General features: G+C 43.7%; 1 protein-coding gene across 1 annotated transcript; it reads right to left on the bottom strand.

The window, feature by feature from the left end:
* Nucleotides 1–696: 696 nt before the first annotated feature.
* Nucleotides 697–17,153, bottom strand: tmem200a (transmembrane protein 200A). The gene is made up of 2 exons (XM_058393363.1): nt 16,535–17,153; nt 697–2,758 (listed from the first exon to the last, which is right to left on the bottom strand). The coding sequence occupies exon 2, from the start codon at nt 2,736–2,738 to the stop codon at nt 1,224–1,226; it is 1,515 nt and encodes a 504-aa protein (XP_058249346.1). The 5' UTR covers nt 2,739–2,758; nt 16,535–17,153; the 3' UTR covers nt 697–1,223.
* Between the last annotated feature and the right edge of the window lie 3,433 nt (nt 17,154–20,586).

The following is a 20,586-nucleotide window of genomic DNA, read 5'->3' on the forward strand; positions in this document are numbered from 1 at the left end:
TGACCTTCACCCTAGTGTTTTTTGGATTTTGCTCTTTCCGGATTTGTTTGCATCATGGATTCCTTTCATTGTTACTGAACTCCCATTGCCTGTTTCATGACCATGTTTTTGCTCTGCTCTTATTATTAATGTGAGATTGTAACCACAAATTGATCCTGCTCGCTCATCCTTACAGCCTGATAAGATGGCCAGTGCTGGTTGTGCTGTAGGTAATGAATAAAACACTTCTCTCATTTTGTTATTGAAAAATAATGAACAAACTGCTGATGCTGAGTTACTGCATCACTCTGATGTTGATTATCTTCCTAAAGTAAATACCCAAGTGTATTATCATACTTTTATCCATTTGTATTTACATTTCATGCTGTCCATGAAATGTTACACTCCAGCAATAATAAACAATCGCTCCCTCATCACTGTCTCTCTGTGATAAAGCGTAAACTCCTGCTGTTGTTATAAAAGCTTCACCTTACGGTAAACTGCACCATATCAAAGATTACAAAGGTTTTTACTCCATTTATTATTAGTGTAGCATCTGCTGTAAGTGTCCCTGCGAATGAACTGTTACTATAGAATCAATAATGGATCATTCTGACCAATCAGCACACAGACCTCATCAGCCCGGTAGCAGGAACACCAAGGAGAATTCTCCAAGCAAGATCTGAAGTGCTTGTTGACTGTAAAATCAAAAATATGTTGTGTGAAAAGGTTACTTTTATTCTGAGAAACAGATAAATAATACATTGAAGACTCTTGTTCAAAAATAGCCATGTGTGTAGTTTTTTTTTTTTTTTTTTGAACAATAAATTATTTAAAACCTCATAGCAAAATAATCATCCATCTCTGGTACAACAATGCACACACACACACTCTCTCTACACACACACTCTCTACACACAACTACCATCAGGTCCTGTATCAATGGTTATCAAATACAGAAACATACTAGAATGCGTTTAACAAACGTAACAAATGACACAGCTATTACATCACAGTCTATATACAGTGATTCACCTGTGAGCTTTTTGTTTCCGGGGTTAAAAATCCTTACGTTTCATTTTAGAAATGCTCTGACTATCAGAATATCCACCTGAGCTTGCAGTCCATGGGACTTGTGTTTCTGAAATTCACAACCACTTCAACAATGTTGCAAAACAACAAAATGTCATTCTAAGTATGTATTTATATTGCAGAGGGGTGAAGATGTGTGCACAATAAGTCCCCTAAAACCTGGTCTCGGATGTCCCTCTTTTCAGAGTGCTGCTCATGAACTCATCATGCTCGAAGCTCAGATTGTTGTGTGACCTTGAGATCATGAGCAGTTTTTCTTTTTTGGTGTAATCGCGCTTCACAGCCACTGGGGGCACCAGCAGCCTGTCCATCGGGTCTTCTTTATTCTCCAGCTTGGTGTAGCCTTTGCTGTTGCTGCGGTCCAGCCTGGGCCAGCTGGGGTGCTTGCGCTGTTCTGGCTGTACGGTCAGCATGGTGGGACCTCGTTCCAGGTCCAGAGACTTGGAGTGAGCCGAGAGCATATGGAGAGAATTGTTCGAGCCAAAGTCTTTCCGAGCTGCTCCAGGAGACAGGAAGCGGCCGCTGGTGGATCCTGGAGACAGGGAGGATGCAGATGAAGCAGACACAGATGCATACGCAGGGGACTCTGTAGCAGAGTTACTCCGGAGTAACGTACTGGGAGGCTTGAAGGCTTTCGAGATATCTGGAATAGGTACAGTTAAGGACTCCATGGACGAAGGTCTTGATCTGTCTCGTAGCTGCTCAGAGTCCTCGGTTATGTTGTCAATGTCAGGCTCGTCGATCACGCAGTTGTTGAGTTTGATGACAGGAAGCGTGAAGGCGCTGATGGACGATGATACAATGGATCGTGTCTGGCACTTCTTCAGATCATTACGTTTGTCTTCCCAGTGACGCATCCCTTCTGGTTGAAACCCAAATATCGATCCGGAACGTTCTCTATACCCGGGTGACAACAAGCCCGAGCCTCCTTCACTCATTAGACCTTCCTCATCTTCAGCGGAGCTTGTGCGGCGGGAAAGTCGTACATCGCCGCCCAATCCAGAGAATGTCAGCAGTGTGTTAGCGGCTAGCCGTGAGGTGTACTGACTGTCCTGTCCATAAGAGCGGATCTCGTGGTCAGCATAAGGACCTGTGTAAGCGCCGTTCATACACTTCTGCTCCTGTAATCTCAGGCTGTGGATGTCTATGACAGTTGAGTACATGTCCCTCATATGAATGACCTTCGTCTCTCGGTCCCTGTTCTCGTGTAAGATAGCATTGGCACAGATAAAGATGAATATCCCAATGCCCATCGTGAAGGGTCCAAGCATCTTCATTTTCTCTGAGTGCAAATGCTGCTCAAAGAACTGTGCCATCTTCCCTGCCTGCTCCTGTGCTGCTGCTGCCTCTGCCGCTGCCTTAGTGTCGTTTCCCGAGTGTTTGCTCTCGGGTGTTCTCAGGTGGTCCTTGTGAGGCCAGTACCCGAGTACAGCCATGGCAATACCAACCATCAAAATAAGGACTCCAAGAACGAGAAAGAAACCAGAGGCAGAGTACAGGCGAATTTTTCCACGGACCACAACAATATCCGTGCGAGGTTTTCTTTTTAAGCGTTTCTTCTCAGGAGGAGGGACAGGGGACTGGCTGGGCAGGTGATGCTGGGAGCGGGCGGAGTCCTGCCTCTTCAGGGCCGCAAGGCCCGTGATCACACCCCCAGTCGCGATCATCGCTACGACAACACAGAGGCCTGAAAAACAAACATACAACATTGAGATGAGTGAGAGAGGAATCGTTGCTCAAAGGAGCCTCTTTGTCTTTGTTTAGACAGCACTAGTGTAGGCGGAGCAGATGCATTAACCTTTAGGAAAGGGGTTTAGCTGAGAGACTCAACCACCTCCATCTTGGCAGGAATTACGCCAGCTGTGCTGTGAATTAAACCCGCTGATTAAACCATGACGGAAAAACCACATTCATGAAAAATTGTGCTTGTTTTTGTTGTGGTTGACACAGAAACAGGCAGTGGTGTTCCCGCTTAATTAGACGCTGCATTAAAGCAGCAGGAAACAGCAGAAATACACACATTTATAATACAGGCCATTATTTCCAAAGCTCTGCTTCTCTTCTATAAATACTAATTGGCAATTTTACAAATTTAGCAACCAGTCATGGGCAGGAAATGACACAAACGCCTGGCCATGCAAATAAGGATGATATCTATAAATATAAACCCATCTTTAACCGACCATTAAAGCAAACACTGTCACATTTAACTGACTTCCGAGTTGAGAAAAATATCCTAGCATGCTGCATGTCATGTACAGTTTGACGTCAAGCTTAGCATTAAAAATAAGATCCCAAACGTTCTTTTTGCTATGGAGAGCATCAATTTATATTCCAGACTGGAAGACTAGGGAATAAATCCTACAAGTTCCAGTCATATAGCCATGATAACCTAAAGGACATGCTAACAACAAGCTTACATGGCCTATGGACTTTTCTTCATTGCCTTATTTACAGCTGCATGATACAACCACATAATAATGACAATCTGTCAGGTATGGCAATATGATATTTGTGTCCTATTACCACCACCGTCGCTTATCCTTAATAGGCATCAGATTTCTTGAGGAGTAAGATCTCTGACCATCTCCACTACTTTCCATACACTCACCATGTCAAATATGCCTTGCATGCCAATTTCCCTCCCTTGAGGCATCAATAACCAGCAGACAGGATAGAGGGTACAGTGTGTATTACTAAGAGCCCATCACACAATACCCAGGCCTCTTATGTAATCATGCAGAGTGCTGAAAGCTCAGCCTTGTTGTGTGAACTGGCAATGACAGCGCTTAAAACATAATAAAACCTCAAGGTCTTGAAAAATACACAAACAGCATCTCCATCCCACGCAACCACGGTGCCACTTGAGTAAGAGCTGCTGACATTTTCAGCCGGAAAACACAGATCCTTACGTCTCGGGTCACGCCGACGTATACAAATCCTACGTTCACTGATTCTGTGGTCTGACTTTTCTTCAGTTCTTCACTCACAGCTTTGGTTCCTACCTGTAATTTCTCCCACTTTGGAAACCTTATAAGTGTGTTTTCCCAGTTCCCTGTCATATATCACATTACGAAGAAGCTTGGAGCCTCTGGTGTGTAAACGTAGCTAGTCGTGCTAGCTCAGTTTGCTCGTCTATTCTTAATTCATTAGTTTTAGAAGCTGTTCATATGTGCTAGCATCAGAACTACAGACAAAAAACAAATTACACAGAGAAGACGAATTAAAGCGACATGTCCCTCGTGGACAGCTGTATTTGTCCGAACTGATAAACATGAAGATCAGAAGACGCCGAGCAAACCAGACTCGTCCGTGTCTACAGACCCACTGCTGATTGAACTTTCTATTTCATTTCTTCACTTCCATCCTGCATCATCTACCCCTCCTTCCCTCGCTTCATCTCTGTCTGTTTGGTTTTCGCTCCCCCGCACTCGTCTACTGGATCGAGTGAGGATTTTAGTGGAGCGTGTTCTGCTGTCTATATCGATTCTCTAATTTGTTAGCGGCAAAATTAGCGGGGGATCCGGGAACGACTTCGACGGAATGCTTATGCGTTGCCTAGGCAACAAAAGCCAGCCTGGAGAAGTTTTTTTTTTTTTTTTTTTCGCGAACCGGAGCGTGGGTGCAAAACATGATTGTAAGAGTAGCACAAGCTCAAGAGAAAGAAAGAAAAAAAAAAAAATCTTGTCCTTTTGTGCTGTACAGACTTTCAGACTATGGAGTCCTGATGCTTGATTATTCACCCAGACAACAATGCCATCGCACCGTGCCAGACATCGCCATACAGCTTTACTTTATAGTCAGAAGTTGGCATGGCAAAATATTTTTTCTGTCTTGACTACATTAGCTAATCAGATGCAGAACCAGCTGCGTTTCATTAACCCATTTAGCTGTGAAGGAAAAACGCCCAGACTTCAGGAATTACACATTTAACAAGAATCAATGTAGACACTAACGTGACGCCTCTGCATCGTTACAGTACGTTGATGACTTCATGCTGACTTAGCAAGTTAATATTCCCGAGCGCTCTGTGCATGTGTATGTTTGACAGAGAGAGAGAGAGAGAGAGAGATGGAGCAGAATCTGTGATCCTGGCATGTTGACAGTCGTTCTTTCCTCAGGCGGAGTGCTTAACGCTTTAGCGCATGTCCACTTACAGAGTTTGCATACATAAAATCTTTGAAGGGTGACTGAGCAGCACACACACACACACACACAAACACACACAACCTTAGCATGGAATCTTGGACACTCTGGAATGTTCTGTGGTACACCAGAAAGCTAATGATCAATAAAGTGTCTTTTGTAATAATAATAATAATAATAATAATAATAATAATAATAATAATAATAATAATAATAATAATGTTTAAAACGGTGGGGTTTCATTTTTTTTTTTTTTTTTATTTATTTATTTATTTTTATTTTTTATTTTTTGGTGTCTTTAACCAGACGGACGCCATGTCGGTGGATTCAACACCAACAAACGGATCTCAGAACTCACCACAACTACCACCCACACAACAGAGATCACAAGCTCACGTTCTCCATCACACACACACACACATGTTCAGACTGGGAAAGAGTGGGTGCTTTTACGCTTTTGATGTTGACTCCATGAAAAACTCATCACACACACACACACACACAGAGATGGAGAAAAAGGGAACACACTGTCTCTCTGGAGGTTCTGCACAGAACATCATCATTCCCTTAACAGAGAGAGTTCTGAGTGTAAAAATTCTCCAAAAACTTAAAAATTACTGCTCATTATTTTCTTCCTGTTATCCAGAACCTGTTAGACGTGTAGCCTTCAGCTCTGAGCAGATAATTATATACAAATAATTAAAGCTGCCATTGATAAGATTAGTCTCTGGTGTGAGTGTGTGTGTGTGTGTGTGTGTGGTTTTGTTTGTTTGTTTTTTTATTTAAGATTAAGTTGATCCAACCTTTAAATTATCTCCACCCATTTTCACAAAGCTCCGCCCCCAGGATCCAGGGTATGTGGTCTGTACAGGAAGTGACAAAATTACCATCAAAAAATGAGCGTTCTTGATCAGAGGTCAGTTTTCCGAACAGGATTGCTTTTTTTTTTATCATCTTATAAATTCGACTGCTGCACCTTTAAAGCCTTTAATGATGTTCAGCTGCAGAAGGTTAGAGTTTGATCCAAAACACTTTAAAGCTAAACGCTAAACTGACCCGTTTTATCTAGATCGAGTCAGGACAGAATAAACACCAGGTGTAACGCCAGGGTTAAAGAGAAATGAAGGAGAGGTAAAAATCTCTCAGTGACATCACACTCAGGCGGAGACGCTTTCCGTGTTAGTTCATTTCCGTTATCAGATAAATCAGCGCCGAGCCGGAGGATGAGCCGCTCTGACCGCTGGGTCCGTCTCCGAGCTTCAGATTATTGCAGATTAGTTCCAGCTGAGAGATCCGAGACGGTGTGAGCACACACTGCCTCGCTAACCATTACACTGCCTCGCTAACCATTACACAGCCTCGCTAACCATTACACTGCCTCGCTAACCATTACACAGCCTCGCTAACCATTACACAGCCTCGCTAACCATTACACAGCCTCGCTAACCATTACACAGCCTCGCTAACCATTACACTGCCTCGCTAACCATTACACAGCCTCACTAACCATAAAACTGACTCCATTACACAGCCTCACTAACCATTACACAGCCTCACTAACCATAAAACTGACTCCATTACACAGCCTCACTAACCATTACACAGCCTCACTAACCATTACACAGCCTCGCTAACCATTACACTGCCTCGCTAACCATTACACAGCCTCGCTAACCATTACACAGCCTCACTAACCATAAAACTGACTCCATTACACAGCCTCGCTAACAATTACACAGCCTCGCTAACCATTACACAGCCTCACTAACCATTACACAGCCTCACTAACCATGAAACTGACTCCATTACACAGCCTCGCTAACCATTACACAGCCTCGCTAACCATAAAACTGACTCCATTACACAGCCTCGCTAACCATTACACAGCCTCACTAACCATAAAACTGACTCCATTACACAGCCTCGCTAACAATTACACAGCCTCGCTAACCATTACACAGCCTCACTAACCATTACACAGCCTCACTAACCATGAAACTGACTCCATTACACAGCCTCGCTAACCATTACACAGCCTCGCTAACCATAAAACTGACTCCATTACACAGCCTCACTAACCATTACACAGCCTCGCTAACCATTACACAGCCTCGCTAACCATTACACAGCCTCGCTAACCATTATACAGCCTCGCTAACCATAAAACTGACTCCATTACACAGCCTCGCTAACAATTACACAGCCTCGCTAACCATTACACAGCCTCACTAACCATTACACAGCCTCACTAACCATGAAACTGACTCCATTACACAGCCTCGCTAACGATTACACAGCCTCGCTAACCATTACACAGCCTCGCTAACCATTACACAGCCTCGCTAACCATTACACAGCCTCGCTAACCATAAAACTGACTCCATTACACAGCCTCGCTAACAATTACACAGCCTCGCTAACCATTACACAGCCTCACTAACCATTACACAGCCTCACTAACCATGAAACTGACTCCATTACACAGCCTCACTAACCATTACACAGCCTCACTAACCATTACACAGCCTCGCTAACCATTACACAGCCTCGCTAACCATAAAACTGACTCCATTACACAGCCTCACTAACCATAAAACTGACTTCATTACACAGCCTCGCTAACCATAAAACTGACTCCATTACACAGCCTCACTAACCATAAAACTGACTCCATTACACAGCCTCACTAACCATAAAACTGACTCCATTACACAGCCTCACTAACCATTACACAGCCTCACTAACCATTACACAGCCTCACTAACCATTACACAGCCTCGCTAACCATTACACAGCCTCACTAACCATTACACAGCCTCGCTAACCATTACACAGCCTCGCTAACCATAAAACTGACTCCATTACACAGCCTCACTAACCATTACACAGCCTCACTAACCATTACACAGCCTCGCTAACCATTACACAGCCTCGCTAACCATTACACAGCCTCGCTAACCATTACACAGCCTCGCTAACCATTACACAGCCTCGCTAACCATTACACAGCCTCACTAACCATTACACAGCCTCACTAACCATTACACAGCCTCGCTAACCATTACACAGCCTCGCTAACCATTACACAGCCTCGCTAACCATTACACAGCCTCGCTAACCATAAAACTGACTCCATTACACAGCCTCGCTAACCATTACACAGCCTCGCTAACCATAAAACTGACTCCATTACACAGCCTCACTAACCATAAAACTGACTCCATTACACAGCCTCACTAACCATAAAACTGACTCCATTACACAGCCTCACTAACCATTACACAGCCTCACTAACCATTACACAGCCTCACTAACCATTACACAGCCTCGCTAACCATTACACAGCCTCGCTAACCATTACACAGCCTCGCTAACCATAAAACTGACTCCATTACACAGCCTCACTAACCATTACACAGCCTCGCTAACCATAAAACTGACTCCATTACACAGCCTCGCTAACCATTACACAGCCTCGCTAACCATTACACAGCCTCGCTAACCATTACACAGCCTCGCTAACCATAAAACTGACTCCATTACACAGCCTCGCTAACCATTACACAGCCTCGCTAACCATTACACAGCCTCGCTAACCATTACACAGCCTCACTAACCATTACACAGCCTCGCTAACCATAAAACTGACTCCATTACACAGCCTCGCTAACCATTACACAGCCTCGCTAACCATAAAACTGACTCCATTACACAGCCTCACTAACCATTACACAGCCTCACTAACCATTACACAGCCTCGCTAACCATTACACAGCCTCGCTAACCATAAAACTGACTCCATTACACAGCCTCACTAACCATAAAACTGACTCCATTACACAGCCTCACTAACCATAAAACTGACTCCATTACACAGCCTCACTAACCATTACACAGCCTCACTAACCATTACACAGCCTCGCTAACCATTACACAGCCTCGCTAACCATAAAACTGACTCCATTACACAGCCTCACTAACCATTACACAGCCTCGCTAACCATAAAACTGACTCCATTACACAGCCTCGCTAACCATTACACAGCCTCACTAACCATAAAACTGACTCCATTACACAGCCTCGCTAACCATTACACAGCCTCGCTAACCATTACACAGCCTCGCTAACCATTACACAGCCTCACTAACCATTACACAGCCTCACTAACCATTACACAGCCTCACTAACCATTACACAGCCTCGCTAACCATAAAACTGACTCCATTACACAGCCTCACTAACCATTACACAGCCTCACTAACCATTACACAGCCTCACTAACCATTACACAGCCTCGCTAACCATAAAACTGACTCCATTACACAGCCTCGCTAACCATTACACAGCCTCGCTAACCATTACACAGCCTCGCTAACCATTACACAGCCTCGCTAACCATTACACAGCCTCACTAACCATTACACAGCCTCGCTAACCATTACACAGCCTCGCTAACCATTACACAGCCTCGCTAACCATTACACAGCCTCGCTAACCATTACACAGCCTCGCTAACCATAAAACTGACTCCATTACACAGCCTCGCTAACCATTACACAGCCTCGCTAACCATTACACAGCCTCACTAACCATTACACAGCCTCGCTAACCATTACACAGCCTCACTAACCATTACACAGCCTCGCTAACCATAAAACTGACTCCATTACACAGCCTCGCTAACCATAAAACTGACTCCATTACACAGCCTCACTAACCATTACACAGCCTCGCTAACCATAAAACTGACTCCATTACACAGCCTCGCTAACCATTACACAGCCTCGCTAACCATTACACAGCCTCGCTAACCATAAAACTGACTCCATTACACAGCCTCGCTAACCATTACACAGCCTCGCTAACCATAAAACTGACTCCATTACACAGCCTCACTAACCATTACACAGCCTCACTAACCATAAAACTGACTCCATTACACAGCCTCGCTAACCATTACACAGCCTCACTAACCATAAAACTGACTCCATTACACAGCCTCGCTAACCATTACACAGCCTCGCTAACCATTACACAGCCTCGCTAACCATAAAACTGACTCCATTACACAGCCTCGCTAACCATTACACAGCCTCGCTAACCATAAAACTGACTCCATTACACAGCCTCGCTAACCATTACACAGCCTCGCTAACCATAAAACTGACTCCATTACACAGCCTCGCTAACCATTACACAGCCTCGCTAACTATTACACAGCCTCGCTAACCATGAAACTGACTCCATTACACAGCCTCGCTAACCATAAAACTGACTCCATCACACCGCCTCGCTAACCATTACACAGTCACTAACCATAAAACTGACTCCGTCACACAGTCACTAACCATAAAACTGACTCCATCACACCGCCTCGCTAACCATTACACAGAGTCACTAACCATAAAAACTGACTCCGTCACACAGAGTCACTAACCATAAAACCGACTCCATCACACAGCCTCGCTAACCATCACACAGAGTCACTAACCATAAAAACTGACTCCGTCACACAGCCTCGCTAACCATTACACAGAGTCACTAACCACAAAACTGACTCCGTCACACAGAGTCACTAACCATCACACAGAGTCACTAACCACAAAACTGATTCCGTCACGCAGAGTCACTAACCACAAAACTGATTCCGTCACAGAGTCACTAACCACAACACTGACTCCGTCACAGAGAGTCACTAACCACAAAACTGACTCCATCACAGAGTCACTAACCATCACACAGAGTCACTAACCATCACACAGTCACTAACCACAAAACTGACTCCGTCACACAGTCACTAACCACAAAACTGACTCCATCACACAGTCACTAACCATCACACAGAGTCACTAACCACAAAACTGACTCCGTCACACAGCCTCGCTAACCATCACACAGAGTCACTAACCATAAAAACTGACTCCGTCACACAGCCTCGCTAACCATTACACAGAGTCACTAACCATAAAAACTGACTCCGTCACACAGCCTCGCTAACCATTACACAGAGTCACTAACCACAAAACTGACTCCATCACACAGCCTCGCTAACCATCACACAGAGTCACTAACCATAAAAACTGACTCCGTCACACAGCCTCGCTAACCATTACACAGAGTCACTAACCACAAAACTGACTCCATCACAGAGTCACTAACCATAAAAACTGACTCCGTCACACAGAGTCACTAACCACAAAACTGACTCCGTCACGCAGAGTCACTAACCACAAAACTGACTCCGTCACACAGAGTCACTAACCACAAAACTGACTCCGTCACACAGTCACTAACCACAAAACTGACTCCGTCATACAGAGTCACTAACCACAAAACTGACTCCGTCACACAGTCACTAACCATAAAAACTGACTCCGTCACACAGCCTCGCTAACCATTACACAGAGTCACTAACCACAAAACTGACTCCATCACACAGCCTCGCTAACCATCACACAGAGTCACTAACCATAAAAACTGACTCCGTCACACAGCCTCGCTAACCATTACACAGAGTCACTAACCACAAAACTGACTCCATCACAGAGTCACTAACCATAAAAACTGACTCCGTCACACAGAGTCACTAACCACAAAACTGACTCCGTCACGCAGAGTCACTAACCACAAAACTGACTCCGTCACACAGAGTCACTAACCACAAAACTGACTCCGTCACACAGTCACTAACCACAAAACTGACTCCGTCATACAGAGTCACTAACCATCACACAGAGTCACTAACCATCACACAGAGTCACTAACCATAAAACTGACTCCATCACACCGCCTCGCTAACCATTACACAGAGTCACTAACCATAAAACTGACTCCATCACACAGAGTCACTAACCATAAAACTGACTCCGTCACAGAGTCACTAACCACAAAACTGACTCCATCACACAGTCACTAACCATAAAACTGACTCCATCACACCGCCTCGCTAACCATTACACAGAGTCACTAACCATAAAACTGACTCCGTCACACAGAGTCACTAACCACAAAACTGACTCCGTCACGCAGTCACTAACCACAAAACGGACTCCATCACACAGAGTCACTAACCACAAAACTGACTCCGTCACACAGAGTCACTAACCATCACACACAGTCACTAACCACAAAACTGACTCCGTCAAACAGAGTCACTAACCATCACACAGTCACTAACCACAAAACTGACTCCATCACACAGAGTCACTAACCACAAAACTGACTCCATCACACAGAGTCACTAACCATCACACAGAGTCACTAACCACAAATCTGACTCCGTCACGCAGTCACTAACCACAAAACTGACTCCGTCACGCAGAGTCACTAACCACAAAACTGACTCCGTCACGCAGAGTCACTAACCACAAAACTGACTCCGTCACACAGAGTCACTAACCATCACACAGAGTCACTAACCATCACACAGAGTCACTAACCACAAAACTGACTCCGTCACGCAGAGTCACTAACCACAAAACTGACTCCGTCACACAGAGTCACTAACCACAAAACTGACTCCGTCACACAGTGTCACTAACCACAAAACTGACTCCATCACACAGAGTCACTAACCACAAATCTGACTCCATCACACAGAGTCACTAACCACAAATCTGACTCCATCACACAGTCACTAACCACAAATCTGACTCCGTCACGCAGTCACTAACCACAAAACTGACTCTGTCACAGAGTCACTAACCACAAAACTGACTCTGTCACAGAGTCACTAACCACAAAACTGACTCCGTCACGCAGAGTCACTAACCACAAAATCTCCACTTTCGTACTGTTTTAACAGGAAGGAAAAAAACACAAACAACCAGAGTGTAGAACTAACAAAATAGAGGATAAGCAAAGACCCTATACACACACTACACACACACACTACACACACACACTACACACACACACTACACACACACTACACACACACTACACACACACACTACACACACACACTACACACACACACTACACACACACTACACACACACTACACACACACACTACACACACACTACACACACACACTACACACACACACTACACACACACTACACACACACTACACACACACACTACACACACACTACACACACACACTACACACACACTACACACACACACTACACACACACACTACACACACAAACTACACACTACACACACACACACACACTACACACACACACACACACACTACACACACACACACTACACACACACACTACACACACACACACACACACTACACACACACACACACTACACACACACACTACACACACACACACACACACTACACACACACACACACACACACACTACACACACACACACACACTACACACACACACACACACTACACACACACACACTACACACACACACTACACACACACTACACACACACACACACACACACTACACACACACACACACACACTACACACACACACACACACACTACACACACACACACACTACACACACACACACTACACACACACTACACACACACACACACACTACACACACACACACTACACACACACACTACACACACACACTACACACACACTACACACACACACTACACACACATACTACACACACACTGCACACACACACACACACTACACACACACACTACACACACACTACACACACACTACACACACACACTACACACACACTACACACACACTACACACACACACTACACACACACTACACACACACACTACACTCACACTACACACACACTACACACACTACACTCACTCACACTACACACACACTACACACACACACACTACACACACACACTACACTCACACACACTACACACACACACTACACACACACACACTACACACACACACACACTACACACACACACACACACACTACACACACACACTACACACACACACACTACACACACACACACACACACACTACACACACACACTACACACACACACTACACACTACACACACACACACACACACTACACACACACACACACTACACACACACACTACACACACACACTACACACACACACTACACACACTACACACACACACACTACACACACACACTACACACACACACACACACACTACACACACACACACACACACACTACACACACACACACACACTACACACACACACTACACACACTACACACACACTACACACACACACACACTACACACACACACACACACACTACACACACACACACACACACTACACACACACACACACTACACACACACACACTACACACACACTACACACACACACACACACACTACACACACACACACTACACACACACACTACACACACACACTACACACACACTACACACACACACTACACACACACTACACACACACACTACACACACACTACACACACACACTACACACACATACTACACACACACTGCACACACACACACACTACACACACACACTACACACACACTACACACACACACTACACACACACACTACACACACACTACACACACACACTACACACACATACTACACACACACTACACACACACACTACACACACACACTACACACACACACTACACACACACACACTACACACACACACTACACACACACACACACTACACACACACACACTACACACACACACACACACACTACACACACACACACACTACACACACACACACACACACACTACACACACACACACACTACACACACACACACTACACACACACACACACACACACACTACACACACACACTACACACACACACACACTACACACACACACACACACACACACTACACACACACACACACACACACACTACACACACACACACTACACACACACAAACACACACACACACACTACACACACTACACACACACACACACACTGCAAACTTACACCCTACACACACACACACACACACACTGCAAACTTACACCCTACACACACACACACACTGCAAACTTACACCCTACACACACACACACACACACACACACACACTACACACACACTACACACACACACTACACACACACACACACTACACACACACTACACACACTACACACACACTACACACACACTACACACACACACACACACTGCACACACACACACACACTACACACACACTACACACACACTACACACACACACTACACACACACACTACACACACACTACACACACACATACACAGACTACACACACTAAACACACACACTACACACCCTACACACTCTACACACACTCTACACACACTCTACACACTCTACACACACCCTGCACACAATCTACACACTCTACACACACCCTGTACACTCTATACACACACCCCACACACACCTTACACACTCTCCACACACTCTATGCACACCTTACACAAACACACACTCTACGCCCCCCCCAAAACATACCCCATTCCCCATGCCCTACACACACTCACGCACACCACGTACCCTAAACACTCCAGACAAAACTCCCCCCACACCCCCCACACACACCCCTTCCATCATACCCCCTACACCTCACACCACCACACACCACACCCTAGAAGAACAGATTATCACAGAATGACAGAAGTGACCCACGTGCTTTATGACTTCTAATGAAAATAACGTTTCTGTGTAAACGTCACCGAAACATCTCCACAGAGTAACAGCAGGACATGGACTGAATGCTGACGTTTGTTTACTTTATAAAGAAGTTTATTAACTCTAAGGAGTCTGAGGGTAAAACTGGGTAAACTGGGTAAACTGGTTTTGGACAAGTGATCTGATATTTAATATCTTTTTATAGACTCATAATATATCTTTTTTCCATAATACAGCTCAAACGTTACTGCTTTGTTTTTATTCTTTCATTTATTATGAATAAATCATCTTCATGGTCATCATCATCTCTTTATCATTATAATGAATTATAAATGCTGAATAAAAACAAACCTGGATATAATATTTACATTTTTAATGCAGCTCAAGCGTTCCTCTCTCTCTCTCTCTCTCTCTCTCTTAAATTGTTTTTTAATTAAAAGAAAATATCTTGTTTTCAGTATGAGGATGATGAGATGAGATTCCTGCTGTACATGCTCAGAAATTGAAGGTTCCTCAGAGGTTCTTGGGAGGTTTACGCACAGCACAAAGAACCTTAATTATGACCTGAATTTATGAATCTCTCTCTCTCTCTCTCTTTTTTTTTTAAAGAGTGCACTTCAGAAAGTTTCAGGATGTCGATGTAAAGATCTCACCTTCTTTGCGCTTCTTCTTCTTCTTGTTGTTTTATTAATTTTTATTTTATTTAGCCATCATGCAGGCGCGCGTTTCCGCTTTCACATCAGTGTGCGCGTGAAGAAGGGAACAAAAGAAGGCTTTCCGGAGAACAAGTCGTATATTCCCGTCTGCTCGCTGTCTCTCTCTTTCTCTCTCTTTCTGTCTTTCCAGAATCGCATCTCCAAAGCGCGCGCGGCGCAAAAACGTGAGACACTCGCATGGCACGCGCTACCACGGATCTCCTCCAGACGCGTGCATCCTCTTGATTAACACGCATCCCGTGCTCCCTCTGTCCTTCTGTCCTTCTGTCCAGCTCCGAGTCGCGTTAAAGCTTCTCCACAAGTTCATCCGTGCATCTGTCAACTAATGCGCGCGCGCGCCGCAGCCAAGTAGCGATTAAAAAAACAACAAAAACAACAACAAATAAACAAACCCGACTTATATCTTTTCCCGCTCCGACTCGTCTAAAACGCACAAAGCCATAAAGATTCTTTTCCTCTTTTTCTCTATTTTTTGCGTCACCACCGCGATATCAGTTCCTTTAAACGTTGTCTTGGAGACTGCCACGTTAGTTGATGCGCGAGCCGTTTCTAATCGAGGAAGAGGAGGAGGAGGAGGAGGAAGCAGGGGGCGCGCGCGCCGAGGTTGCCAGATTGCCTTGTTTCAGACCAAATCATTGTGTGTGTGTGTGTGTTTTTGTGTCAGTTTCACCCACTTTAAGGAGAAGTATAATATTGAACCTCACAGCGCTGCTGAATTCTGCTACCATATCCTTCAGCTGCAGATATTTTATCATCTCAATATTAACTTTTATAAAGTTTTAATTCACAAACTCTACTGGAATGTCATTGCCCCTTTAGACTGACTAGCTTTCTGACTTTATTTATTTATTTATTTATTTATTTTTGCAAATACAAGCAACTGATCTGTCGATTTCCTTGTCTTTAAATAAATAAATGAATACGAAAATAAATAAATGATAAAAATAAAATGAAATAAATGAAATAAAAAAACTGAAACTATTAAATTATTATTATTATTATTATTATTATTATTATTATTATTATTATTATTATTACACTGCCCCATAATCACGTTTTAGGAAAAGAGCAGCAGACGTCTGTGAATGACAGGGTTGCCAGATTTAAAAATGAATAAAAATACTCCAAAAAAACACAAAAATCTGCATTAACCCTGTATAGCTGCAATGTGTGTGTGTGTGTGTGTGTGATGTACAGGATTATTTTTACTGTCGGATATTCCACAGATTAGGAGATTAAGGCTGAGATTAAGGGGGATTGAGGAGTGGGTAATATCTGTATATGAGAAATGCCTGTGTATTAAAGAATGACCTTAAACAAAGAGCGAGAAATAGAAGAAAAAAAAACGTCTCTATTTTTTTTGTACGAGGCCTAGATTCTGTCAGGTGTTTTAAGGTGGAAGTTATGCTGAAATCTGGCAACCCTGCTTTATGATCCTAGCAAATGCATCTGAAGAAAAGTGCGTCTAAAACCACGAATAATTATGCTAAGAAATAGTTAGAGTGTAGCATACAGTAAATAAAGCGTGATAGCATCTCGACTTCTTTTGTTTGAGGCTACACCGTTATTCCTGTCGCTTATAAAGCGAGGCTGGAGAGGGAAGGACCGTTTATAGCTGCTGTAACATACGTCAGATTTCTTACAGCAGCAAAGTCACTTAAAATAAATAGTCACTTTGTCAGTGTGTGAAACTGTCATCAGCCCATCAGCTATTCTGTATCATTCCACAGAGCTGGTTAGTGTTGGGATTATTTTGCATCATTGGAATGGAAAGAGAAATCGTGTAAGGATGCAAACTAAATATTTCCACTGTTTGAACCGTGAAAGGAGAACGTTCAGGAATGATTGAGGAATTGCAGTTAGGAATGTCGGAGCAGAGCAGACACCGAGTTTACTTTTAATGACGAGTGTTTCTGAGTAGCTGGAGCAGGAAGGAGGAGGAGGAGGAAGAGGAGGAGGAGGAGGAGAAGGATGGGGGTGTCCACCGTGCAAATCTAAAGCAGCTGTGAATCGCCTCTAGATCAACACCAGGGTGAACCTTCCTTATCTAAGAGATTACAGATGTCTGGAGCTCACTTTCCTGTGTTTAGGCATCGCAGAGCAGCCTTCAAAGAGCAGAAAAATGCATGCAAACAAATAGAGTCTGGCGTAAACACACACACACACACACACACACTTACTCTCAGGGCATGGAGGAAAATATTTATAAAATTATAAGATTTATGATACACAACCCTCTCATTTTCAGTCCCTCTGAAGGACCGAGTGAAAACCCTGAAAGACCCGAAATTACAATCATCTGTTTTTCATGCTCAAGGACACTTAGCTGCCTGCTCGATGTGTGTGTGTGTGTGTGTGTGTGTGTGTGTGGTTGCCTTCCTTTTCCGTTTCTCCTCAGAGGAAACAATTTCTTTCCATTTTTTCCCCCTTCAGATAAACACTAGTTGCTTTTTCTGGCCAAAACAAAAAAGAAAATCTGAGCACAAACTGAGATGTCTTTATTTAGTTTATTAAAATAATTTCCCAAAATAATCACGCTGTCGTTTTCATGGTCTCAAATTTTTTCTCTGGAAGTTTCCGCTCATTTGCTGTCTTTGTAAATATGAGCATGCTAAAAAAAAAATTTCACTTTACAAAAATAGGATGAAGATAGAAAGTTAAAGCTGTGGAAGGAGTCTCCAGTGTCAGAACATAAATATCCGACTTTATTCTGACGAACCGTCTGGTTTTTTTTTTGGTTTTTTTATATCTTGAAGGTTTGTTATCAGATGAATTAGCTGAATGTTAGACAAAAAGCACAAAGTTATCCACGAGAAGGGGGCGGAGTCAAATGAGAACACTTCGCACCTTAAACAAACTCAAAGATCTCCAGTCTAGTCACATGTATCTACTATATGGTCATAAATTTTAGCTTTGGTTTTAATTTAATTTAATTTATTCTGGAGGAGAGTTCTAAAGGTGAAAATGTGTATTGAAAAACGAATTTTCCCATAAGAAATAATGTAAATGCAGATAATCCGTTCCAGCCGCCCAAAAATATGACCAGTAGGAAGTGTATGTAAACTGTACGGCTGCTTACAAAGAACTGACCCAAGCCAAGCATTCCATGTCAAGGGTCCTCACAGGAAGTCGTGCCACCAAGCTTGGGCTAAAAATAGAACAGACCGCCCACGCCACCAATCTGTCAACCAAAAAATGCCCGAAAAATCACCTAGCTTTTGAACGCATGCCGAACGTAACGTCGGCATCGTGGGTTGACTCTTTCCAAACAGCTTTCACTGACTGAAAAAAAAAATCGTATACTCGCTTTGCTTGGCTTTCCACTGATGCAAAAGAGTCTTGAACAGCTTCCGGATGTATGTGTGACTTAACCGGTGTTCGGTTCAGTTCATTTGTATGCTGAAAATGCTTCGTATGTCAATAAAAAGTATTTGAAAATTTCAATTCATAAGTCGAAAATTCGTAAGAGCGGGCATGCGTATGCCGAGGTTCCATCCATCTATCTTCTATACCTGCTTTATTCCTAATCAGGGTCACGGGGATCTGCTGGAGCCTATCCCAGCACACATTGGGTGAAAGGCAGGGGTACACCCTGGACAGGTCACCAGTCCATCACAGGGTCAGACATATAGACAGACAACCACACACACTCACTCTCACTCCTATGGGCAGTTTAGAATTACCAATCCACCTAATGTATATGTCTTTGGACTGTGGGAGGAAACCGGAGTACCCGGAGTAAACCCACACAGGCACGGGAGAACATGCAAACTCCACACAGAAAGACCCCTGACCTGTTCGAACCCAGGATTCGACCCCAGGACCTTCTTGCTGTGAGGCAACAGTGCTGACCACTAAGCCACCATGCTGCCCTGCTGAGATATACAGTATATATAGAATAATGCCACGGCAGATAGAAAATAGAATAATAAAATTTAAAGCTTAAAAAAGAGTCAAAAATGACTAGAAAAAGGTTGAACAATTTTACA

The sequence above is a fragment of the Hemibagrus wyckioides genome, linkage group LG06 (assembly GCF_019097595.1).
Source record: "Hemibagrus wyckioides isolate EC202008001 linkage group LG06, SWU_Hwy_1.0, whole genome shotgun sequence".
Lineage (NCBI taxonomy): Eukaryota > Metazoa > Chordata > Actinopteri > Siluriformes > Bagridae > Hemibagrus > Hemibagrus wyckioides.